Genomic DNA, 27137 nt, shown 5'->3' with positions numbered 1-27137 from the left:
CTTCCCATGCAGTAAATAATTTGGCTTTGTTTTAAGGCAATAATGTAATTGTAAGAATCAGGCTTTCCAAACAAAGTTCTCTAACTTTGGATGATAGTTAATCTCTAAAACATGAGACTTTTTAATAAGAATAATTCCTTGGCCTCTCAGACATAGTCACTATTTTTCAAAGAAACTACATTTAATATAGGACCCTCTTTCAGACAGTGGAAAGTACTACATTGACCTCAGAAGCAGTTGATTCTTCAAATGTTTACCTCAAAGTAAATAATTTTCTCAGTTGTATTTATCCCCATAAACCACCACATGTGTAAAAGGTAGGCTGTGTTGACTTGGTGAGTGGCATCCTGCAGCCCTAATTGAGGGTCACAACATAATGAATGCACAGAGAACTGTATAGCTCAGCCTTGCCTACTCTGATGCCATCCAGATATGTTGGACTAGCAATGGCTATGCTGGCCGGGGGATTCTGGGAGTTGTATCTATACCCGGGAGCTTTGGGATCACGCAGAAACTGGTTGATATTGCCTCTGAATGGAGAAGAGTGTGAAGCAGGTAAATGGAGGTGTTTTGTTTGTACAGGAGGCTGAAGAGAGTATAAGGAAGAGGGGGAAAATACATTTAGCATATAGAGGTATGTATGACAGAAGAATACAGAGTAGATTTGGCTTCTGTTATCATCATTGCTGCATTAACAAAGTATGCCCATATTTGCATGGAAGGACCATAGCTCAGTAGTAGAGCATATGATTTGCATGCATAAGGTCATCAATCTATGCCATCTCCAGGTTTAAAAAAAACAGATAGCAGTGATGGGAAAGACCTCTAGCTGGAGAACTTAGAGAAATTGATAATTGAATTAGACAATATATGGCTAGATGGACCATTGATCTGACTCAATCTGAGGTTGCTTCATATGTCCTGGAAAAATTACTTATTCCATGGTGTATTTTAAAACATAGACTTTCCTAGGTCAAACAGGCAGACTATGAGTGAGATGATTATGCGTGGCAAAAGAAATAGTTGGTGAAAAACAATTGAGTAGTTTTCTATAAGCATTAGCACTCAGCACCTCCAGGCAGCTGATGGGACTTCAATACTACAGCAGCTCCCAGAGACACTTGCTCCTGCTCTGGAACTCCAATGCTGAGCAGCTGAATCCATGAGCCACCATTTTAAGTTTCCCACCACGCCCCTAATGTAGCACACTTCCAGGGTATTGTGGGAAATATAAAATGGTGGCTTGTGACTACCTACAATTGCCACCAATTAAGCCAATGGCCAGGGCCCGCCAATCTAGGAGGCTCACTGAAAGGCACTTTGCCAACTGCCAAGGACCTCTCAGCCCTGGGGAAATCTGTTAGGGAATGTAAGTTCTAGCAAAACAACAAAGAGTCTTGTGGCACCTTATTATGGTTTATTATGGTATGAACGTTTGTGAAGTTGAGTCCACTTCAGATACATGAAGTGTTATCTTGAGCTGCAGGTATATATAGACAGTGTGTGTTTAGAGTGAACAGTGATTCATACGGAAAGGAAATGCTGAAAGCATGTAACAATTATTTATTTACAATTGACGCAGTTAATAATGTCATTGTCATTGTCTGTACTTTCTGCATTTCATGCTCTGACTTCATTGTTCACCCACCAACCCTCCCCTTCGCTGTGCATATAATCTACCTGCAGCTCAGGATAACAGTTCATGCATCTGAAGAAGTGGGCTCTAGTGCATGAAAAATTATGCCATAATAAATTTGTTGTGCATTAAGGTGCCTCAAGCCTTTTCCTTATTTTTGTTCCAGGACAGAGGTTGAAGCCCTGGGGAGCTGAGTGGAAAAGTAACTTCCTGAGGGGCTGCTGGGTGGAGAAATTGGCGCCTGCTAGTCTTTGGCCTGGTTCAGACAACACGCTAAACCATGCTTCTTAACCACAAAATGGTTACGGAAATGCATCCCATTAACCATTTTGTGGTTAAGCAGCATGGTTTAGCGTGTTGTCTGAACCAGGCCAGTGTGAAAGCTAACCCCCGCTACCCCTCATACCTCAGCAGCTTTCCCTTTGTTGACAACCTGTGTGTAAAGAGGCTTTCCAGCCAATTTTAGAAATGAGCTTAAATATAGGTGCGCGCAAGCAGGAAAATCATGTGTGTTATAATAAGAGGAGAGAGAATTGGCAAGAGAGAGAACGAAAGTAAGCCGCGAAGTGGAATAAACGTTTGTTTGTGGGAGATTTATAGATCTCTGGAAGCCTCACTCTTGCCAACAGAAGCGGAATGACAGCTTTGGCGCTGCTGTTTATATAGCGCCTCCCAAGACTCTCCGTTGCTGGGTGACGCTGTTAGCTAAGGAACAGGAGCAGCTCTCTGTGAACGCCCGCCTTTCCCCGGTTTCGATTGGAGAAGCGGAGGCACGCTGTTTTCTAATTGGGTGTTCCAACGATGACATACCTGCTAAACTACTGTCAAACGCCACTTCCTGTTCTGTCAAAAGCTTTTGTTTGCCTTGCGAGCCTGTGTAGCAGCGATGGCCGAGTGGTTAAGGCGTTGGACTTGAAATCCAATGGGGTCTCCCCGCGCAGGTTCGAACCCTGCTCGCTGCGAAAATTTGAGAGTTACTCTTTTCTTTTAAAGTTACGAAACCCAATCAGTAAAACCAAATGTTGAACCCCCAGAGGTGATGGTACCAAACGTTAGAACAGGATTTTGCCTCATTTCTATCCACCCGTTCGGTGTGTGTGCTACAATTCAATCTTTTATTTAATTACACACACACAAAGAAATCACGATACAACATGATACAATATTTCAAATAAGAAACTGATACTACAGTAAATCATTTTGTACAGAATGTCACAGCTCTGTTTTTTTTTACCTTCTGGATGCAATAGTTACCACGGTGCGTAAAGTGAATCTTACTTGCATGAAGAAACGACCAAAACGCAACAAAATTGTTGCGCAAATTTGATTTGTTATCCTATTCATTAGTACGAGCATTAATGGAATATAGCCCTGATTTTTAGCAAATTTACACCCTGCTTCGATTAAAGAACACGTGCAGTTAGCTCAAAATCTTTCATCCAGAGGAAAAGAAAAGTATCTCGGGTATGTGAAAAAAACGGACAGTGAGCTGCAATGATTCCACGCTTCAGACAAATCGTGAGTTGTTCTCAAATCAAATTAATTTTTGTGAATGGTTTTAATTTTTGTGAACCGCCCAGGGAGCTTCGGCTATTGGGCGGTATAAAAATGCAATAAATAAATAGTAAGTAAGTAATAATTTATTAACGCTTAGGCCATAGGCCATTCACATACAGAATAGATACATTATGGAGAAACAACAATATAAAAATACTACATAAAATCACAAACAGATCATACATAATAAAAGAATAAAATTCAGTACAATTAAAAATTTGAATATAAAATTTGTAGTTAAATAAGAGCATCTCCAGCACAGTCAACTGCAATCTCAGTAATAAATCTTGCCCGAATTTTCATTGCTGCCAGGGCAAAAAGAGATACTTTGTGCGTTACCCTAGAGTCAGTGTCAGACAGGAGATAGAAAATCTTTTCTGAAGTGGTATTGAAGTGTAGTTGATATAGAATAGATTCCAGAAATTTGGTTAGGGTAAATAGGGCAATAAATAAATAAATAAATAAATAACTCCTCCAGCGCAGCCTTCCCCAACCTAGTGCCCTCCAGAAGTTTTGGAACACAACTCCCAGCATTCCTGACCATTGGCTATGCTGGCTGGGGCTGATGGCAGTTGAAGTCCAAAAAAATCTGGAGAGCGCCAGGTTGGGGACGGAGGCTCTAGAGCTGACCTCACATCTTCAAAGATACATAGCGCAAAGCACACCTTGGAAGAAGGGTGCGCATTAGTTATTTTCAGACATTCAGATTGTGGGTTGAGCGAACACGTGTGGTGATCGGGATCGAACCAGCGGCGAGCAAACCAGTTGTACAAGCCAATCAAGGTGTGGAAGCCGTGGGCGGGGACAGGGGGCGTGACCCTGCTCGCCCTGCACGTGTATGATGTTACATGGACATTCAAAGCTGAAAAGGACGATCATTAGATTGACCTAGGCAAGAATCCAAAATACGGTGCAACTATTTTGTGTTTTAGGTTAGTGGTTGTAATTTTTAGAATATCTCATACTGTTGCATATTGTCCTGATTGATTGGTTGGTTGGTTGGTAACTTGCCTTGAATGCTGTTAGAAAGGCAAGAGAAAAGTGTAGATTGTGGGGGAAATTCACAAGTTTGTGTGTTTTGCTCCTGCCATTTCTTTACTTAAGCCTCACCCACTCACCATTTAAAATCATAAATTAAAAAAACATTTGTATGTTTAAAGAAATCAACTTTCTAGCTTTCTTTCTGCATGCAATAGTTTCATGGCGTTGAAGTTTGTTTTGCATTTAAAACAGTGAAGTGGCAATCCTATACCCCCTTCTTGGGCAAAAGCCCCACTGAAGTCATTGGGGTGCCTGGGTAGACATGCGTAGGATTGCAAGGTAATTGTGCAAATTTGTACATTCCCTTACAAATTTTAAATACCCTTTTTATGCAATACTTTTTTATTTATTTTATTTCCTAGCTGCTCCTCTTGTTCAAGGTTGGTCTTGTTGTCAACAGCTTTCTTCTTACAGTATTTCTGTTTAAATATTGAGCTTCATAGATTTCATCTCTCCTTTCTTACGTTCCTAGAATTTATTTTCTTTCTGACTATTAATCATTGTGGCTGTCCTAGCTTATCTATGGTTTTCTAAATGCCAACGCATTATCTCCCCCCTTTCTTTAGATGTACAATATTTCCATGTTGATTCATTTTGAAATGTTGTTCCCTTTCTCTTTGCTTATTTAATTTTTGACAAAAGAACAGACAAACACAAGTGATCATCAAGGGGGTGATCTAAACCCGGGTGGGCAGAAAGTAGACCAGGATCTACTGATAGATCACTGGATGATTTCCAGTAGACCAGCAATGGTTCCTGACTCCTTTAACAATAACAACAAAAGGGTTTCTGCCGTCCCGCATTCCAAATTAGTCTGTTAGTATCTCTGTTCTGTAGTAACTCAGATGTAGATTTCTACTAATATATGGATGTCATCCCAGGGTGTTTCCAGATTCCTGATGCTAACAATGAGAAGGTATTGTGCAGCTGTTCCCTCTTTTCTTCTTTAACTGGTTTGTTTTGGTAAGAAAAAAACATAAGGTGGTTAGAAAACATGGTTGAGTTACAAATTGATGATGGTGTCGTCTGGACTGCCTCCATCCTATCCCCCATAGAATCTTGTGAATGAGACAATGCAATTGCACAATTAAAAAAAGTGTCTGGAAGCACATTTACATCCTGCCTTTTTTCCTCTTGCAAGGAACTCAAAGTAGCTTACATGGTCATTGTCCTCCTCCTCTCCATTCTATCCTCACAACAACCTGTGAGTTAGATCAGGTTAAGAGTCAGTGACAGGCCCAAAGTCACCCACTGTGAAGCAAGCAAATGGTAGCAACAATGAGAGTAGGAGGAAGAGGAGTAATAGCAGCTGGTGACAATGGTAATGTGGAGATAGACTCATTGAGGGCGGTGACCCATTGGGGTTGTTCTCATGTAATAGCAGTAAATCATGGGTTAATTATCCTATTGGGAGTTGTTACATGATGTCCAAATCTGGACACTGTAGGTTAATCATGGGTTGAACAACCCACAGACAACCTAACCATTGATTGGGTTGTTTAACCCATGATTAACCTATAGTGTCCAGGTTTGGACATTATGTAGCAACCCCCAATTGCAGATTGAATATTCAAGATGCCAGTGAAACACGGCCAATTAACTCACGATTTAACTCATGACCCATATGAACTGGGTCATTGAGAACATATTGCCCAAGTGGCCACAAAACCTGATACCGACAGTGCTAATGTGCACTGGACATGTGAGACTTTAATATATTCTTTTGTGCAGCTCCACAAGAAAGAAGGTTCTTTTGTTTAAAGTGTTCTTACATTTAAACCAATTCAGCCCAATTGACGTCAATATGACAAAATCTAATTTGAACTAAGTAGCTTTAGCTACTTTGTGGATTGTTAGATACAAATGTGTACTGGGGACTTACTGAGAGATTTCCCTGTCCCATTAGACATTTTGTTAATAGCATTTATTAGAAAGGAGGGTGAATACTCAGACACTCTGGCACCAGGATTTGGGGGGGGGGGGGACAAAAAAAACCTCCATTCCAGACATCTACATAATCAACAGCATGTGTTCTTATTTTTAGTTACTCAACACGGACCTTAATAATAAGAGAAAATGACTAAAGGGTCACCATATTTAATAACAAAATACTTGAAAATTTCCAAAACATACAATTTTCTGCATTCAATTCTCTGTCTTGAAACATGTGCCATTGTTTTAAATTGTGCAAGAGGGCTGTATTCTGGACTGATTAATCTAATTATGTGTAAATGGTGGCAGCATGGGCTGAAAGAGTGGGTCAAGGAATATAGATGAAGCCCTGGCAACTTGCATTTACTCCAATTGTTGATTCAAGCTACAGATGTGTACATAGACATGGACTTGGGCAAAACTGCACTTTATAAGAAAAAATGGATTAAAACCCCAGTGGCTGCTTTTTCTAGGGTAAACTTGCCCTGTGAGCTGGCAACTTTCAACACAGAGGGTATAATCCAACGTAAGTCGTTCTTGGAGTAGACCCATTGGAACAAATAGGACTTAAGTTAGTCATGACTAACTTGTCCAATTCATTTTAATGAATCTACTCTAAGTAGACCCCCTACTTATTTTGGATTTTACTGAGACTGCACCAGGGGCAGGAATGCTGAACCCTTCTTTTACCCAGTGCATTTCAGCTGCAACCCACCACCCCTTTTCTGTGGGGTTCTAAATTTATTTATCTTCCACTAACACATCTGGAAACCTTCAAGGCAGCAAAGCAGCTATGGGGGAAGGGAGGTGTTGCAACAACAACAGAAAGTAGGCAAAGGCTAAGTTAGATATTCCCACACCTCACCACATCTGCTTTTTTATTAAAGAAGCAGCCATGGAGATTTAAATACACCTAACGGTGTAGCAAAAAGGCTTGTGGCATCTTAAAGACTGGCAAGTCTTTAAAGTGCCAGGGTCCCATGAAAGCTTATGCCAGCATAAATACACTAGTTAGTGTTCAAAGTGTTGTTTTTGCTGCAACAGACAAAGACAGCTACCCCTCTGGAAATTCTAATATTGTAACTTGAAAACTATGAGATAAGCTCTTTCAGAAAACAGGCCCTGATAATAATCATATACTTTTGTAGGAGTAGGGGCCTAGTAATCCAAAGCACTATGAGATGCTTTGAAGGAGATTAAAAAAGAAAACCATTGCCATTCATAAAGCTCAAGCATGCAGACACAGCCATATGCCTACCTCGTTTTGCGAACCATTTTTGCTAGTTTATAGCAGAGATCAACCCCTATCCTGCTGAAACCAATAGCAAAATTCCCATTAGTTTTACTGGGATCAGAACTGAAGACACATATCCACACTTAGCCTCAAACTACATCTTACCCTAAGCAAGCATTTTGAAAAGTGGGCTTAGCATAGGTCACTTTATCTTGTGAGAAGAAGCCCCTGTAGGGCCCTAAACCAGATCAGCACACTGGTCTGTGGACAGGGTTTAACATTTTCTTCCCTGTGCTGTTTTTCCCACAACCCACCCACCTACTCACATGCCAACTACTGTTTGCTCCTGAAGATACTATTTATAGAATTTGCGGGAAACAGCACCTTTGGGGAAGGGATTAAAAAAAATCAGTATCAGGGTATGAGGTATTTTCAGCTGGAAAATGGTAGGAGGAGGGGAAAGGTGTTTGTTTGTTTGTTTGTTTGTTTGTTTTTTAAAAAAAACACTCTTCCTTGGCAGCATAGTCCCAGACTGGATCAGGGCCCACCCTGCAGTGTTTCCTCAGAAAAAGAAAGCATTTAAAAATATTTAGCATAACATGTCCCTCAGTTTTAGGCCTATTGTTCACTGAAGCCGTTAACCTGTGCCTGCCCTGTTCTATACTCTTCCAAGTTGTGCTGCTAGTCCACCTAGGTGTTAACTGATCAGGTCAGACTTCCCCAACCTGGGGCCGTCCAGTTCCCATCAGCCCTAGGCAGCATGGTCAATGGTCAGGAGTATTGGGGTTTGTAGTCCAAAAGCTGTCTAATCGGAGATTGCTTTGAAAAGATAAAGGGTGTTAAGAAAGGAGAACTCGGGGCCCTTGGTGGTGCCCATCAACAGCACCTGGACAGCAAATTGAGCAAACAGACATGCAGGTCACTGTCTTTCTCACGATGGTGAGATGTACTGTGTTTCTATTTAAATTTATACTAGCAATTTCTAACTTTGCATTTCTACATATAAATTAGCACATGCAAATGTGTGTCCTCTCTTTTACCCATCTTTCTGGTGATGTGGTTCCTCTTGCATTGGTGATACCTAAGTGGCCATCCTACCACTACAAATGGTTGGCCTAGCCCAAACACGAACGCATTTGCTAAAAGCCCAATTTTAGGGGCAACCAACAGCACACAAACATCTTTTAAGACCAAAACACAAGTTGTTTCTCTATAAACAGGACACCAGCGTGGGAATGGATTTGGACAACACAATAACCAACAGTGGTTTAAATAGTCAACCATTAGTTGAATAGTCAACCATTGGTTATCGTGTTGTCTGTCAGGCAAAAACTACCCCACGGTTGACTATTCTCCCAAAATAACCAACAGAGAAAAACAATGCTCTGCAGAGTTGACTAGTCACACAACCATTGGTTAGCGTGTTTCTGTCGGGCTCCATGGACTGTTTCACCCCGTTGAGTTGGCTATTTCGGCTGCCTACAGAGTCCTCTGGCAAGAGCAACCAAAGCAGTGGCTACTGCTCTACACCAGCCAGCAGAACTTGCAATGGCTGATGGGATACCAGCAGGAGGACTGGGGTGGAAAGAGGGCAGGGGATGTATCAATCAAACACACAGTTGACTAATAGTCAACTTGACACTGAGGTTAATCCACTCCACGGTTGATTATAATCATGTTGTGTGGGGAGTACCCCCTTGATAATCAACCCTGGAGTTGACTTTTAACCCAACCTTGACTATTGTGTTGTCCGAACGCAGCCTTTCTCCACTTGGGAAGAGCGGGTTGAGAGTGCACTGCCTTTGTAGAAAAAGAAAGAAAGAAAGAAAGTGTTTTAGGAAACTGGAGAGTGTAATAGTCTCCACAGTATCTTGTTTTTGAAGAGCTAGCTGTTCTCTTCTCTTACCATATCTTTTATACTTGCTGGTTAAGACTGAAATCCCAGGTTGTAACATACCTGTAGGCTTCTAGTCCTTCACACCAAAGCCACTCCCCTCTTTCATTCCTGGCATCATCTTATCATCCACCTTCTAAACTGGCTTTCTATCAACCACCTGTAGCTCAGTGGGTCGAGCACCTGCTTTGTATGCAGAGGGACCCAGGTTCAATCCCAGGCCTCTCCAGGCAGGGCTGGAAAAATTATTAGTTGAAACTGCCAGTCATTGTTGACAATACTGAGCTAGATGGACCAAGGGTCAGTATAAGGCAGCTTGCAAAGTTCCTAGGGCTCCTTCAACCCACCATCTGGAACATGCAAATACACAACAGTATTTGGGCCAAATACTGGGCCAAACAATGGGCCAAAGCAGCGCTAGAGAACTTATGGCCCTGCAAATCTTGTTGGACCGTTCAGCTCCAGCCAGCCTGGCTAATAGTGAGGGATGATGGGGGTTGTATTTCAACATTTTGAGGCAGGCTCCCCAGTCCTGGGCCAATGGAACAGGCCATCGCCCAAACCCTGAAAATTGCAGCTTGATACTGGAGCCTAGGCAGCACTGCTGATGCCGATAGGTCAAAATAGGTGCCCAGAAGCAATAACATGAACCACAAGCAACTGATGCATATCACCACATCCAAACCTGAAAGAATATGAAGGCTTTTATTGTGCAAGACAGTTTTATCACTTACTCTGCAATTACATCAGCTTTACAACATTTCATTTGCAGCCAGCCACACTGAACTGCCTTGCCCGCTCATTTGTTATGAACTGAGAAAGGGATAGTGATGGCCTTCCGGAAATTAAAGTTCTTCAGTAACCATCAGTAGCACTTGCTATTCCTGATTGATACGGTGCTATTGTCCTATTTCTCATAAGAAAAGGAAGCAATCTCTCTTGCTGCTTAGTCATCGTGAGATAAGGATTTGGAATGACAGCCTGTTTGCTTTCATGCTGTTCTGAATGAAGTTGTATTTCAGATGATGAAGATGATGATGATTTGTAGCCTGCCTTTCACCCAATGCTGGGCCTCAAGGCGGCTTTACAAAATTAAAACATATGCAGTTAAAACTTATAAATAGAAATATACAAAAGTTAAAAATATAATTAAATACACCTCAATTTAGAGGGGTGGGTTACAATGTAGGGTACTGCTGGGGTATAAATTGAGATAATAACAATAACAATAATTGTAAACTAGACTTTCAAAGGATTGGAACTATTTTAGTCCCAGATCAGTGCCAGCTCCAGGTGCCTAGATTCACATGACCTCTTCGTGTACCACAGGACCGTGAAACTACACCTTTGTTTAGTCAGTGGTAAAACCCATAGGATAGCTCTCATGAAAGGGATGGCATGTCTGCTGACATAATTCTGGAGGCTGGAATATGGAATGTAGCAATGCCACTCCAAGACCAGGAATATAGAAAGCTGCCTTACATCAGGTCATACTACTTAGCCATCTAGCTCAGCGGCTCTCATGCGTTTCAGGTAGATGAATTTCTCATCAGCTGGAGATGCTTTGGTTTGAATTTGGGACTTTCTGCATGCAACGCATGTGCCCCACTTCTGTGCTGTGGAAGGCTGCTCAAAGGGATGATAGGGTCTGTGGGAGGTGTGACCTTTGGGGCCCTGCCATTGTGGGACTCTGGTGAGCAATGTGGCAGGGTTGGTTCAGGGGCCAATGATATGCATAGGAGCTGAGGCAGAGGGCCTCTTGCTTTGGGGAAGGGGGGCTAGAGCAAATTGCCATCCTTCTGGTCACCCCTGGAGCTATGGTCCCTTTCCTAGTAGTTCTATCTTGTAAGGGAGGTTGGTATTCTTATGCCTATAATAATCCCTTCCAGTGCATTTCTGTGTATAAAGTGTGTATAAAGCACTAAATCATTTGGGACCAGGATATGTGATTGACCACTTCTTCCCACGTAGATCTGCCTGCCCACTACGTTCACTATATGAGGCATTGGACCACACCCTGTTCCCTTCAGAGGTGCATTTACTAAGAGATGGGACAGGATCTTTTCGGTGGCATCACCATGGTTGTGGAACTCCTTTTGTAACACTTCTTGTGGAAGCTTTGAGATAAATGGTGGAGATATTTTTGTTTCACTAAACGTTTACTTTGTTTTTCCTCTCTTTCAGCCGCTGGAATGTTTTTATGGCCTGTGCTGCTAGAATATTTTTTATGTTCTTTGTTGGTTCATATGACTCTAAAAACATATTGTTATGGATGTAAGCTGCCATGTTTGGCAAGAAATACTGCTAAGTTCTTTAGATTTCAAAAGAACAAGAAGACTTCAAAAACTGAACAAAACTCTAAGAAGCTCTATGATGCAGGAATAAAAAAGGGCAAGTAGAGAGTGAGTCAAGAATGTCGGTTGCTAGATTTGGCAAAGCTAAATTCACTAGCATCTCTCCATGACAAAGGTCCCCAACCTTTTTGAACCAGTGGACATATTTTGAGTTTTGATAATCTGTTATGCGCACTCTCACAAAATGGCTGCCTTGGGGGGACTTGCACATTCACAAAATGGCTACCACGGGGGACATGGACAATCACAAAAAAAACATTTCCAAGAAAGCAAACTGGTGATACGAAAAGAAACATAACTAGTCCAAGAACCTAAGTACAAAGTAGAGGTGGTGACTGAGGTTCAACACACAAAACCATTCTTTTGAACCCAAAAACAAAAGGTGCTGGAGGGCATTACTTTGCCTTGCCACATGGCAGTCAATATATATGTGTGTGCGTATAAGTGTGTGTGTGTGTGCATAAAATCTTATGAAATAAAATAAGGAGCAGAGAGTCTGGTGCTGCCTAAGGCCACCACATTGGAGACCCCAGATCCATGAGCTTTCTGATCAACCTGAGTATGAGCTGTGGAAAGTAGCTATCTTTTGATCATGGACCCACGTGCACGGGAACAATGTTTATAGCCAAAGAGAAGACTACAGAAGGGAAAATGAGGCATTTTGCTAGACTTGCCTCCTTGGCTGAAGCACGTTTCCATGCTGTCATTTACTCGAATTGTTAAAGAGAAAGAAGGGGGAACAACCTAAAAAAAGAATGGGCACCATTTATGCACAACTCTAAAATAATTGGACTTTATTACTGCAAAGGCAACAGATCAAACAGAAGAAACAAAGCCACGCTGCACGTCCCCTTGTGTATTAGATACATCTATATAAGTTACCAATACAGTGTTAATCATATACAATAAAACAGGGTTAAAGAAAAAAGTAACAGATTTGAAACTAATTTAGATTTTAAATGATTGACAATGGGCTGCTATCATGTTTCGGCACCTACATAAATGGCTTTGCTTCCTGTACACCAAAAGGACTGGCCCAGATCTCTCTTTTGAATGAAAGATCTTATTTAAGATAAATGCTTAAAACGTGAAAATGGTCTTTGGTGGAAATTTCCAAACACCAACATCTGGGGAATATTACTATAGGTGATATTCTGCAGACACATGATCAAAATCCCATGCTCTTCCCAACTTTCATTTCCCCAGCAGTGTTATTTGAATAGCTACATCTTTATAGAAGAATTAAGCAAATAACTAAGTAAATTGTCTGCAACTTCATTTCACGGGTGTCATTTTGACTGAACTGAAGTTCCACACTTGCATTCCAGGTAGGGCTCAGCTATACAAACTAAAAAGAAACGGCATTCCAGGTAGGGCTCAGCTATACAAACTAAAAAGAAAAGGCAGAGTCCCCATTGCCATCTCAGCTTAATCTTTATACAGTCGCGTAACTCAAGTGGCATCTTTCAGATCTTATACAGAAGCTCCCATGAACGGTATCAATACAGCACTGCTGTAATGTGCTAAAGGTATTGCCACAAGTAAACATAAGAAGAGCCATGCTGGATCAGACCAGGAGTCCATCTAGTCCAGTATTCTGTTTACACAGTGGCCAAACAGCTGTCAACGGAGGGGGGGGGAGATCCCCAACAAGCAGGGCATGAGTACAACAGCACCCTCCTGCCTCTGTTCCCCAGCAGCTGCAGTATAGGCTTACAGCCTCTGATATTGGAGGTAGCATAGAGCCATCAGGACTAGTAGCCACTAAGAAAACAAGGCCACAAGCCTTGATATACCTGCTCTGTATGTAGGCCTCTATATATAGTTTGGTTCTTGCAAGTGAACTGCATGATGGGCTTGTAATGATGTATGCACCTGATTGTGCTCTGTTGCTAAAACTATGTCAGCAAGGACATGCCTAACTGTCAAGACGTCTTGATATAGTAGAAGACAAACTAGCTTGATAAGGAGTGACCATCCAGGTCAATCTGAAATTGCCAGAAGAGTTATGGGCCATCTGTTCATAAGGTATAATGAAGAATTTTTCTTTGATCTGTCTTTGTTTTGCTTTAGAACTTTGCTAACTGCTAATTAGTTAAGATGCTACTATGTATAAATATAACCGCTTTTCACACTGCCAGAGAAGTTCTTTGTCTGTAGGACTCTCTCCATACAGCTCAATAAAAGAGAGTTGCCTTACAACCAAAGTGGATTTTTATCTTTGACACTGTTGACAGTTTTATCCTACCCCCTCTTAAAGCCATCAAAATTGCTGGCTATCACTACATCTTGTGGTAGCGAATTTCCTAGTTTAACTATGCACTGGTGTGAAGAAGTACTTCCTTTTATCTGTCGTTTATCTCCCACCAATCAGCTTCATAGGATGACACTGGTTGGTAGACATGGCTCAAAGCTCCTAAGCAAGTGAGGATACCACCTTTCATCTTGTCAGACAGGATCTTCTATTACCATTCTAGACTCCTTGGCTCTTCTGCCATCATGCACTGCAGGAAATTAGCATATCAAACAGGAAAATGCCGTTCTTACCCTCCAGTAATGGATACAAAATGATGAGGTGCCTACATCGCTGCTTGAATAATTTCAGTAACCCAGTATAAGTGACAATTTCTAGTGGAGCAGCTATGTTACCTATTGCAGTGGAAAAACAGCAAAATCTCCCGATACGTTAAAATTGAAAGCATAAAGACTATGGCAGTGTCCAATGCTGCCCGTCTGCACACGAAGTCCACAAACACTTTTGTTTCTTATGCAGGTTCCACCGCCCTTCTCCATGCAAGAAACGAGTGTTTTTTTATGGGATCAAAAACAATTAAGGGCTGAAAGACAGGATGGGTTAAGGCTGCTGCACAACAAGAGCTTTTCCAAACTGTTCAACAAATAAAGAAGAAAGGTCATACCTACTTTGAAGACAAAGTTTGGAAGAAGGGGCTAACTGCACCTACGTATTATGTATCCTAATAATGAATAAAGTAGCTGCCCACAGTTCAAAAACCATGGTGTTTATAAGGTGAACTCTGACATGCATACTACAAATCTACATAATTATAAATAGGAATATCCATAGACACAAACAATCCTTTATAAACATATACAAAAATACTGAAATGGTGAACAGAAGGTTCAACACATATTTGGCCTTTCGCATACATTTGGTCTTCTGCTTCATATTTCATAGTTTCTAAATTTCCGCAGGAGTTCAGATGGAGTGTCACCAGACCAGCGGAAACGCAAGTGCCAACCGTTTTGATCTGAAAATGCTGTAAGGAAAAAGACAGAGGTGAGAAAAGCATCAACTAGTAGAGAGGAAATGGTACTTATTAGAGAACTTCAATTTAATTAAGTAAAACTCCTTTTATATTAAAATCACTAAGTCCCTGCCCATTCATTTCTTCCCAAAAGGCCAAAAACTGTAGATGGAGCTAAATACATTAGGAGGGGAGTTAGAAAAAATATGTCTGTTCAGGCTGTGCACACAACTCAGCTTGGTCCTGGATTGGCCCAACACACATACCCTTTCAACATCCCTTGAAGATTCCTAGTCAAATGTGGATTCTACTTAAAATGAAAAGCACTGTGGTTGAGATTATACAAAAGTTTTGACATGTTTGATCTGTGATTACTCATTCGTACATAGAAAAGCAAATAAGAGCCTTGTGGCACCTTAAATCCTAACAAATGTATTTATTCTGGCATAAGCTTTCATGGATACTGTCCACTCACATCTGAACTATAATAGTAGCAGGCAACTTGGTGCCCTCCTGATGTTTTGGGCTACACATTTCATTATTCCCTGACCATTAGCCATACTGGTTTGGATTTATGGGAGTTGTAGTCCAAATTTCTGGAGGGCACCTGGTTGTCTACTCCTGGACTAGAAATGTCATCTGCACACATTTTAAAGTCCCTTGGATTTCTTGTGGGGCAGGGACTCAACTAATCTGCGCACAGGTGCTATATAGTTTGTATGGATCAGGTATGATGAAAAGACTTCTCTGATATGCATGGGTCAGGGTTCCTTCCATGTCCTGGATCCCCTGAGCAGCAACTCCTTAAGAATCTCTGCCTCCTTAAGAGTCTCACCTTCCTTCTTAACCAGGGAATGAATCTTAACTGGAGAAACGAAACTACTCCTCTCAGGGATACCCCCTTCCCAACAGAAAAAATCCAGGCCTCTGACTTTATTACTTTGCCACAGTAGGCCTCAAACCTTTACAGCATGCAAACCCCAGTGAAGATATGTTCCAAAATCAGACCTAGAGTTGCTACCTATTTTGCTGACCCGGGTCCAGTTCCAATCATCTGAAGAAATTTTGCATCTAGCACTAAAATAGCTGTAATTACAAACTGCTTACCTGGGGAATCAGGGCTCTTTGGTGATAGCAGCTTCTCATCAGTGGGATCAAAGTCTCCTTGCCCCTTTCTGTCACCCAACAATTCACCATTGTTGTTTTCAGCCTTCTGGGAACAACCTTCAGACATTTTGTCATTCAGATTTAAGTCAGGAGCTTCCAGCATTGGTTCTTTTTTACTTCTGACAGCCCAGTGCATTGACTAGAGAAGGGGGTGGAGAAAGGATTTATGAATTGTATCATAGCTCCATTTGCTTACCAAAAGTTGTGCTCAACAATAATAATAAAAAAGAAGGGGGGACAGATGTTGAAGAGTTTCAGACTGATCTTGTGGAATTCCAGTGGTGCTTGGAGGGGTCATATACATATGGCTGAGCCAGATGTGAAGGGGGGTTCAATCTGGAGTAGTAGTAAATGTTTTGCTGCAGTTGCCCATCCCTGGTCTAAACTTTAACTGAATGAGTCAGATCATAGACCCACCTTGCCCAGTACTGTCTACCTGACTAGTACCAGCTGTCCAAAGCCTCAAGCTGGAGGACTTTCCCAGCTCAGTTATCTGAGATTCAGTAGAAGCTGGTGGCTCCGATGTCAGTGACCAGTGAATCCACGCAGATGAGGAAAAATCACATTTCCTTACTATCACTTTCCTTCCTGCTTCTGTCCCGTGATACAGGGGAAGAAAGAGGAAGTAAACAAAGACTACTTTTCCTATTCAGTGACCGTTTTTATAACGCGGCTTTTCCTGCACATAGCAGGAAATGGCAGAACATTTTGTTTCAAAAACAAAAACGGATTTACTCAGGTCTATTTTATGACGGAACGAAAGCCAGAAGGAGCAGGCGATGTGTGGGAGGCAGACAGCATCATCTAAAGGATGCACGAAGTACCATGAGTGGGCAGTAATGAGCCTGTGATAAAAAGCTTGTCTGTTTGTCTCAGTCAAAACCTGAGCTCCATCAGACAAGTGTTTTATTGCACGCTCGTTACTGGGCACTCACGGATTTTCACTGTCTTCCTCTTGCGTGCCTCCCGCCTCTTCTAGCCTTCTTCATGCCACAAAAAAAACACCCCAGTAAGTCCGATGTATTTTTAAAAACAGAATTTGCCGCTATCTCCTGCTGAGTGCAGGAGAAGCAGCACGATCAAAATGGCCCACTGAATGGGCCATGTGCATTTTATTTACTTCCTCTCTCAAATGAAGTAATGAAGGACAAACTCACAGGCGGAGAAGCAATGGTAAACAAATGCAATTTTCCCCTGTGTGATGACGCGGCCAGTTAGAACTCTAAAGGAGCTATCCAAGAAACGGATTCACCAACCCACTGACATCAGAGCCACCAGCTTGAATTTGGGACCTCCTGCATACAAAGCACTGAGCTATGGTTCTTCCCCATGAGTTTCATTCTCTAAATCAGCAGGCTGGCAGAAGGTCTCAGTCTGAAGCTGTGAGGAACCCTACGTTGAGATGGAAATCAACAGTGCCACCTAGAGTGTTTGCGAATCAGCACCCCAGCTGAGAAGCATCAGCCTGAGTTTTGTCCCCAGCGCATATTTGTCCCCGCCACATATTTTTATTCTTTTTTAGCAATAACCCAGCTGGGCCAAACTGGCCTGTTCTTTTGTAAAAGAAGTACAGGACAGTTACTGGGGTAGAAGCAGCCTCTAAAGAAATTTTCAATTGGCTGCCTAGACCACTTAAAGAAATAGAGCTTCCCTCACCATTGATCCAAACAATCCATCTCTATGAAGAGGGTGGCTTTTATTGGTCTCAGATTCCCATAAATATGTGACGCGTCTACTCGGTTTCTTTATCTCCGTAGAACCATCCAAACCAGTAATCCAAAAATTATCTCACACACACATTCAGAACCACTTTCCTGCAAAGAACTCTGCCCATGCACTGCAATCCAAGACTCTACTTAAGCAAGTAAAACATAACTACTTAAGTTAGGTTGACTTTACCACTTTTCTTTGAAAATCTCTGTATGTGATTTGTTGCTTTCCCTGTTCCTTGCTTTCCCCCAAATAAACTTGTTTGTATATACACCAAGGATGAGGAAACTGTGTGGCCCACCAACTGTTTTGGACTGCAACTACCATCAGCTCTAGCCAGGATAGCCAATAGTGAGGGGTAATGGGAGTTGCAGTCCAACAACATCTGGAGAAGCTCACATTGCCCACCCCATATTTTATATATATATATATTTCTCTCACTAAAAACTTCCCCACGTACTAGACTATGAGCATCATTACATGGGGGAAAATCGCGTTTGCTTACCATCTCTTCTCCACCCGCACGTTTGTCTCTCACTACTTCCTCTTTTGAAAGAGGAAGTAAACTATGTGCATGTGGCCTATTCATTGGGCCGTTTTGATCCTGCTGCTTCTCCTGCACACAGCAGGAGACAGCAGCAATTTCAGTCTTTAAAAATAAGTCAGACTTACTGAGGTGTTTTTTTGCCATGCAAAGAAGGCTAGAAGGGGCGAGAGGCAGGCGAAGTCAGAGGGACCCATGAAAATCTGTGAGTGCCCAGTAACGAGCATGCAATAAAATGCTTGTCTGATGGAGCTCTATGTGCAAAAGGCCCCAGGCTCAATGCTAATTAGTATAGATAATAGTGAGTTAGATGGACCAATGGTCTCACATGATATACGGCAGCTTCAGATGTTTCTTTGTTGTAATTGAAAACAGCTGTTATTGCAACCCCAAAATTACCTGAAGGATTGTCTCCTCCCAGATACACCTGCCTAGACCCTAAGATCGTCTTCAACAATCCTTCTCTGGGAGCTTCTCTGCCAAAGGAAGAGAGGTGGGTGCTCCTAAGAGGGCCTTTTCTGTTGTGGCACCTTGGTTGTGGAATGTGCTTCCTAGAGAGGTGTCGATGCGTAAACCAAAACTAACCGTTTTGACAGAATTGCTCAGAGCCTCCCACTGTTGGAACGGGATAGTAATTTTGCTTCTCCGCCAGTAATCATAACGACCTCGGCTTTCTTCGTCGGTAAGAATCTCTTTAGCTTGCTGAAGCTTCTGAAAAGTCTCCACTATAAACCAGAGAGGGAAGAAAGCTTTATCAAAAATATCCCAAGATTTTTCAAATTTTAATTAATTCCTTGAAAGAGTTTGAATCGCCAACTTCACGTCCTGCTTTTGCCTTTATTACAGCAAGACTAGGATTGGCTTGCTGTTTTGAAGTCTCGGGGGCCTGCACGAGTCAGTCAATATTGACTCCTAAATGAACTGTAATGCCCTCATGTTTAGGGAAAAAAAACCAGAAACACAAATGCTCCAAGAGCACAATCCTACGGGTTATGACCTTGTGAGAAGGAAGTGTCTGAACTCCAATGTCCTGCTGCCAACAGCGATGGGAGGAAGATGGAGGTGATTTTTGCCTCTCTGTCATTCGTGTTTGTTTTTTCCCCCATACCCTGGCCTCTCCCCTCCTCTCCTCTTCCCCCCACACACTCCAAGGCTTCTTTTGTGACCTCAGGAAGTAGCCAGTACAGTTGTGAGGGGGGAGGGTTTGGATAACGGAGTCCCCTTTCTGAGGTTGTAGTTGCATCTACAGCCCCAGAGGAAGGACTCCAAAGAATCCAAGGGCCCCTGGGACACTCTCTGGACCACAGGATTGCTCTCCAAATATATGTGTTGGCCAAAGCAAAAAAATTTAAATATTCTGCCTTCTATACATTACTTAGGAAAGTTGAGGGCATTTGAAAGAACCCAGCAAAAAACTATGGTTTTTTTAACCCTGAACAACCCAACGTGCTGGGTTCAGATGTCACAACAAAATACCCAGTAATGGGTCATTCCTGGACTGTTTCAAAAGTGGATGCAAAGTAGAAATGACAAGCTGGCAGGAAGCAGCACTTGCACTCAGTCTTGACAACCCATGGATTAAGTAACACATAGGTTGCCATTAAATGAGAACCAGGCTATTGCGTACATCTCAAAGAGTTTCCTCAGTGCTTAATTTGCATATATTATATTTAAAATAAAACGTTTACTTGCTCATATCATAGATCTCATTTTTTCCAGTTTCCATTCCTTACACTAATAGAAACGCAGGGCCACATCCTTAGTAACCATCTGTATAAAGGTCATGTTTTATCTATGAGTCACCTTTCTATTACATGATCATGATGGCGATAATGATTATTCATTTATGCCAGCTTACTAAAATAGGTATGTCTTTTGAAATGTGCTGAATTCAAATGCTAACAGGTATTGAAAACAAATTAAACGTCACAGGGATTAATCTCCGTTGTGTTTCTCCCCACTACTCTTTGGCTGTCTGATAACTCTTGTACAGAAAGTAATTTGGATAAAAGGGATGTGCAGTTTAAATCTAGTAATGACGTCAATCATATGAAATACAGACATATACACGTTGGAATCACGATCACAAAACAGATGTTTTGTAGGTTGCGCACACATACTATACGGTCTTAATTACACAATATTCAGTTTTATCAGTGGCTTCTGGAGGGGCGGTAGCTCAGTGGTAGAGCACCTGATTTGCATACAGAAGGTCCTAGGTTCAATCCCCGGTATCTCCAGGTAGGGCAAGAAAAGAATTCTGCCTGAAACCCTGGAGAGCCACTACCAAGAAGGCACTGGGTATGCATGAAATGATGAGCCATGGCTGTTTAACCCTGTACGCCGCCCTGAGATTCTTGTGATATAGGGCAGGATACAAATGTTTTAATAAAATATAACACATGCTCACCGGGTTCGCATGACACGACAACCCCCCCCCCCGAGTAAGAGTTGCATATTTAAAATGTTGGCCTCGCACACATCCCACATGCTATGTAGCTTCACCATGGCTTAAATAACCCATGGCGGGCTGTTGTGTCCTGCAAACAGCTCCCATGTCAATAATTCTGGGCTTGATGAACCAGTGGTCTAACTCAATATGAAGCAGCTTTCTATGTTCCTGTTATTTAACTACACATTACATGCAAATGTGTATTAACAGAGACTCAGCACCATTTTCTAAAAGGAAAAACAGCTTTGAACAAGGATTTTGAGTGGTTAAGTGGCAGAGTGAGTGTTCCACTATCTCCACTCCAAATGCCCCTCATTACAGCTTTTCCTCTCTGAGGTTCAAAATCTATGCTTACCCAACTCTGAACCCTATGTGAGGTAAAAGCCGCTTGGGGGGCAAATTGGAATAGATAAAGAGCAAGCACAGAGGGGAGATAAATCAGCTTTTACCTGCTTTCTCTCCACTTAAAATGCCCCCTTCCAGAGCTTAAAAAAAAGAGGAAGACGAGGAAGAGTGACTCTTTTGTAGCTAGCCATTAGGCGTGACAACAACTTACACTAATGTAGGCCCATGGAAACGAATAGGTCCTTACCAGCTTGCAACCACTTACAGACAAGCAGATTCTAGACCTGCTTATCTGGAAGTCGCTCCCACTGAGTTCAATGGCTCTTACCTCTAGGTAAGCATCCCTAGGATTGAATCATTGGACTCTTTAAAACCTTAAGGAAGACCAGAATGGTTCTGCTTCCATTCCCTCACCAGCCCATGAATTGTTTATCAATTTGCCTATCCACCTATGTGTCACACACCCCAATCGTAAGGGCATCAGTACTTTTAAAGAGTCCAACCAAAATCAAATCAGTCTTGGATTTGGCCTTTTTATGAACTAACAGAAAGTAGTTGCAATGGGCTCAGATGAGTACTATTTTCCTGCCTTCAGGCCCCTTCGGTGTGTTATTAAAGAGAGAAAGAGACACCTTGCTGATTTTTTGCTTCCGATGTGAAATTATCTAAAGCTGACATTGCGTAGATTTTACATGTGGCAACTTACACACACATTTATTTTGCCTTTTATTTTGCCTTTTACAAAAGTTCTGTCCATTAGACAGCATTTCCTCATGCTTATTGGATTGTTATTTATCTGCTCAGGGTTACAGACATGACCTCATGACCAGTAGAGGTTGGTGGCTCTGATGACACTGGGGCAGTGAATCCACCCTGGGCTTCAGTCAGAACCACTCAGAACTCTAAAGGGGCTATCCATTAGAGTTCTGACTGGTTCTAAAAGAAACCTGGAGCAGAGTCACCACCCCACTGACATTGGAGTCACCAGCTTCCACTGGTCATACCTATATACATACATACACACAATCTATCTATGTATCTTAAACAAAATGTGTAAAAATACTACAAATACAAAACATTTAATAACAATTTGGAATACAGGCAACATCTTTAACCTAGACCAAACAAAATCCTAGTTTCCATATTTCCTGATGGTTATTTCTTGTCCAGAAAATCAGTGTACACTTTAACAGTTACAGCTTCAAAACTTCCCCCCTCGAAGTTGTTGCCTAGCTATAGTTAGTTTGGAAAGAGACACCTACACCATGATTATGATTATTTTTTAAAAGGGAAATGATGCTTTTGAGTTTGTAAGCCACCCAATTAAACATAGGTTGCCAACCAACCATGCTAGGAAATCGAGGAGCTATTATTCCCCTCCAGAATCAATGTTTGTATAAGTAATAGCACTGTATATTACAACTTGCTGCTGAAAAGGAAGTGTGTCACATAAATATGAATAAACTGAAGTATTAGGAAGCAAGCCAGCTCCACCAGGGGGTAAGGCTGAGCATTTGCTTGGTCCTGACAACTAGCCAAGGGCCAACTGCCCCAGCAGGGTGACTAGTCTCAGTTTGCACAGGCCACCTGAAAAAGCAGCATGTTGTTCCAGGTTAAGGGAGGGTGCCCAAGGCTCCCCAAAGCCCTGAAGCTGGAACTGGCTTTTCTGCGCCATGTAATACCATGTGTTTAGTTTTTAGGAGAGAAAAATGGGGGAGGGTGAACCACATACCAGCTTGCGGATTCCCAGGATGCTTGTCAGGATGACACTCAAGTGCTTTGATCTTAAATTCGGAAACAATTTGTTCAACCTAGACAGACAAACAGAACACCCATCGTTATTGACAATGAACTAAAGTTCAGCTGCGTGCAGCTTTCCTCCTTTAGGGAAACACCCATGGCCTTTAAAGGGCTACTTCTCATGCAACCTGTTACTTAGACAAGGTGTAAGGGAGTAATATGCACGTGTCATCCTGGTGTGTGGAGCAGGAACATCCAGAGCACAGGGGAAGAGACTCATCATCACACACCCTTGTCTCTGTCGGAGCTCTTAAGAACTGCACCAGAATGGGGGAGATCAGTGGCTACAGGTTGTAAGAAACGGGGTATCTGTTTCTTGCATTTGACAATGCTAGAGAGGTGGTTATGGGATGTGTCTTTGTTCATACCTCAATGCATTAGAAAGGCCTGGCGCATTTGGCTTTGGCATTACTGAATAATATATAAATCGATATTTTGTCTTAATGATTGATACTGCCTATTTTTGTCATTAAATTTTTATTTTAATATGAGTGAAATGTCTTGCTTCGGTTGTCATAGGAATAATGTATTACTGCAATTGATGTATTGATTTGTGTTCTTGTTTTTATTGCTCTTCTTGCACTGTGAGCCGCTTTGGGCATATTGTGTGGGAAAGCAGCGTATAAATCAAAAGTGATGGTGGTGATGTCCATTTGATCAATTGATTTTACCATGTATATATATATATATATATATATGTGTGTGTGTGTGTGTGTGTGTGTATGTATGTGTTGGAAAACTGCAGTTGGCACTAGGTTCTACTTCCCAACATGAATACTCACAGCAAAAGCACCACTTGTACCATCTTTGCAATCCACATACCATTTATTCCAGAGCAAACCCATGGAAGTCAACATCAAGCTTCACAGTAAGTTGTTTGCAGCCCAAAATGGGATATACATGGGCAAATCATGAACAATCATAGTAAAAAGAACATGGATTCTAAATTGTGCATGCTCACAACACTATTGATTGGATCCAGAGTTAGTTCTACATAGAGCAGACCTATTGAAAACAATGGGACTTGAATTAGTCATGACTAAATTAAATACCATGGATTTCAATGGGTCTATTCTAAGAATGACTATACCACACATCTTCCAATATATCTAGACTTAATTCTGAAAATGAAATTGTTATGCTGAAAATAGCAGGCTCACAATGTATTATGGTTCTCAGCAGTCTCTCATGCTTACTACTCATGCCTGCAGTGTGCAACAACTGTTTCTATTTACATCATTCCTGCACAGTGGTTCAGTTTTCAAAACCAGTAAAAAGTTATTGCATAAAATTGTCTTTCAGGTGACTTCAACAATCTCAAACAGCTTGGGGGCAGGTTACCTTAAGGTTCATCTCCTCCAATAAATACCTGCCCAGACCCTAAGATCACCTTCAACAGTCCTTTTCCATGAGCCCCTACCAAAGGAAGCGAGATGGATGGCTACTTGTCAAGAGGACCTTTTCTCTTCTGGCAACCTGGTTGTAAAATAGGCTTCCCAGAGCGGCTTGCCTGGTTCATACCTTGTGCTCTTTTTAATGCCTCATGAAGATCTTATTTCCCCTAGCATTTTAGTCTTCCAGTTGCTGTTGTTTTAAATCTGCTACTATATTTTAAATCTTTGCACTGCTGCTAGGTCTTTTTTATTTTTTTTATTATTTTATTTTATTCTGTAGTTTTAATTTTTTTTAAAAAAATGAATTTTATGATGTTATATTTTTATGGTTTAAATTGTTTTGAATCACACAGAAAGCTTTAGCTGTTGGGTGGTATAGAAAGGCAATAAATAAATAAATAAATAGGATGCTATGCTATCGAGTTGTTTTGTTGAAAACTGTTACAATGAATCATATCCAACATCTCATTACTCCAAAATAAAAATTAAGTGGATCTTTCCTTTAGCAAACATTTGAAGTATTTTTCTATACTGCAAGGAATTATAAATATCTTCTCCAATTACAATATTGGATAGCTTTTTATTAAAAATTAAGATATTAAGCTGGAACAGTTCTGATAAACAATACTAGTACATTTTAGCCACACCTAAGACAACACAACTCTTTAGCTTATGACAGGAAAGTTAAAAATCCTAGTTAAATTACAACTAAAATCCACTAGGCTGTACATTTTTCATGGTCATCAAGGATTTCCACTGAGCACTAGATTGCTGTTTACTACGTCAATGGTCTTAAACAGAGCAACTGTAGCTACATTACTCCCCACTACAACCTCGATCAACACAATTAATCCAAGATTCAGATTTTAACAGAACATTGAGTTAATATAGGACAGCTCCACAAAGCAAAGGATTCCTTTGTCATACAAGTGCTACTCAGACAATAGTATACTTTCCTTACAAAATGATGGTGATGAGTCAGGTAAACCAGTATTTTGGTCACCAGCAAGAGGCAATCAATGGCACTTTAGATTTTGCTACATTTAAAAGCTGACGTAATATTTCAAAAAAGGAAGAAAAATCCTTTATACAATTATCAATTATTGAAAAACATTTAAAATACTATGTACTATAACAAACTATCATTTTAAAAAAAATGAGGTTGAAATTCAGTGAAACATGATAATGACCTAAGACTGTTGAAAATCACAGGAAAAAACTGAATAGTCACTTGAATATGAACCTACCTGTTGAACATATAAAAGTAAATCCTGATGATCACATATAAGTAGCCATCAATGTTATCTAGTCATTGTATCTCTTGAGGTTTGGGACATTCACAAAATTCACCTGGGGTCTTCAATATTCACATAAGACAGTCAACAATTATCAAATTTGAAATAACCATTAGAACATATACACTCCAGATGCAATTCTATGCACCTTACCTGGGAGTATTTCCCACTGAATGCAGTAGAATTACGCCCAAATAAACATGCCTTAGATTGCTGTAAGAATTGCCTTCTTGCAGCCACGAAATTTTACTTTCAGAACTGCTTCATATTTGCATAACCCAATAAACATACTATCAAAACAAAGCCGTGTGTAAATGGATTATTTTCAGCAGCTATTATAAAAGCTGAACTACTAGAAGAAATGCAGAAGAAATTATGGGGGGAAAGGAAAGTACAAAGTATACAGTTACATGCCCACACAGACACGCACGAACCAAATTAAATCGCAAAGGGGAACAAAAGAATATATCAAGAACTATTCTTACAGTAGACAATTCATCACATCCTAGCAAACTGTAATAATCTTCCATGTCCTCCAGTCTGCAGTTCAAAATTGCATCCATTTGCTTCAATCTGGCACGCACTTTTCTGCTTTTCTCAAAACCAGGATACAGAAAGACTAAAAACGTCTTTTTAAAAGCCACGGGCTAATAGAAGCAACAGCGCAGAACCGATAGATGCTGAAGCTTTTCTACAGTCGGCTTTATAAACTGAGATGTCACCGGAGACTCCAAAGTTACACCCTCGAATTAGCCTGCTTTTATTGGTAGAAACAAACGATGAACACAACGTACAGTTGCAATGCTCCATGGGAATTGTAGTTTCCAAGGTAATTTAAAAAAAAAGATCTATGTGATTCATGTTTCTAGCTGTAAAGAGCTTTCAGGATATTACAAAAATCTTTTCCCCCATAGTATTACTATTGCAAATTAAGTGTTTTAACTGAAATTGAAATTTAACTGGCTCCATGTGGATTAAGTTTATATATGTGTGTTTTTAAAGTATTTTTCTTGAAATCAAAACCACCTAGAATTTCTACTCTCATGCCCTAATCAGTACTGCTAATAAAATATCAACACATGTGGCACTTTACTCATTGATGGGAAAGTTAGAATTTGAAAAGGGGGGGGGCTTTGTTTTGATAGCTAATGCTGGTTTCGCACGTCTTCATGAAATGGAGGAGGGGCTGTAGGTCTGTAGTAAAGCACATCTTTTTAAGGCAGAAGGTCCCAGGTTCAATCTCTAGGTAGGGCAAGGAAATAATACTGAGCTAAGTGTATAAATCAACTTCCTGTGTCTCTGTAATCTAATATCATGTCCAGACATCAGCTTCCCACTGTGACTGGTTTAGAGCTGCGCTGCTAAACCGTATGTGCAGGAAAGTTACCAAAAGGTGTTGTTTTTGTGAACGTTGTTTGGCAACAATGCTGGTCCTGTTTCAGCTAGAGGGGGATCAGCCACGATGTCAGCAAAGTCATGGTTTTGTTTCAAGGTGTCAAGCACACCGAATCAATAT

General features: G+C 41.1%; 1 protein-coding gene, 1 long non-coding RNA gene and 1 other non-coding gene across 3 annotated transcripts; 2 read left to right on the top strand and 1 right to left on the bottom strand.

Moving 5' to 3' along the window:
• Positions 1-372: 372 nt before the first annotated feature.
• LOC134403031 (uncharacterized) lies at positions 373-12576 on the top strand. The gene is made up of 3 exons (XR_010025739.1): positions 373-555; positions 3082-3154; positions 11479-12576. It is a non-coding gene; the product is annotated as an uncharacterized LOC134403031 (long non-coding RNA).
• On the top strand, positions 2517-2598 carry TRNAS-UGA (transfer RNA serine (anticodon UGA)). Its single transcript has one exon. It is a non-coding gene; the product is annotated as a tRNA-Ser (tRNA).
• Positions 12577-14726: 2150 nt separating the features above from the next.
• Positions 14727-26346, bottom strand: DNAJC12 (DnaJ heat shock protein family (Hsp40) member C12). Its single transcript, XM_063133055.1, has 5 exons — positions 26107-26346; positions 22865-22943; positions 18921-19060; positions 16022-16220; positions 14727-14926 (listed from the first exon to the last, which is right to left on the bottom strand). The coding sequence occupies exons 1-5, from the start codon at positions 26182-26184 to the stop codon at positions 14832-14834; spliced, it is 591 nt and encodes a 196-aa protein (XP_062989125.1). The 5' UTR covers positions 26185-26346; the 3' UTR covers positions 14727-14831.
• Between the last annotated feature and the right edge of the window lie 791 nt (positions 26347-27137).

This window comes from Elgaria multicarinata, chromosome 8 (assembly GCF_023053635.1).
Source record: "Elgaria multicarinata webbii isolate HBS135686 ecotype San Diego chromosome 8, rElgMul1.1.pri, whole genome shotgun sequence".
Taxonomy (NCBI): domain Eukaryota; kingdom Metazoa; phylum Chordata; class Lepidosauria; order Squamata; family Anguidae; genus Elgaria; species Elgaria multicarinata.
Note: the sequence above shows the minus strand (reverse complement) of the source record. Positions and strands in the feature narration are given on the sequence as shown.

What these genes read in the sequence shown, in the direction of transcription:
- DNAJC12 (XM_063133055.1), bottom strand. Translation starts at nt 26,184, where the DNA reads ATGGATGCAATTTTGAACTGCAGACTGGAGGACATGGAAGATTATTAC. An exon ending in GATGTGATGAATTGTCTACT is followed by an intron (nt 22,944 to 26,106) that starts GTAAGAATAGTT and finishes TTGTCTGTCTAG; the next exon opens with GTTGAACAAATTGTTTCCGA. An exon ending in TGAGCAATTCTGTCAAAACG is followed by an intron (nt 16,221 to 18,920) that starts GTTAGTTTTGGT and finishes CCCCTTCTCTAG; the next exon opens with TCAATGCACTGGGCTGTCAG.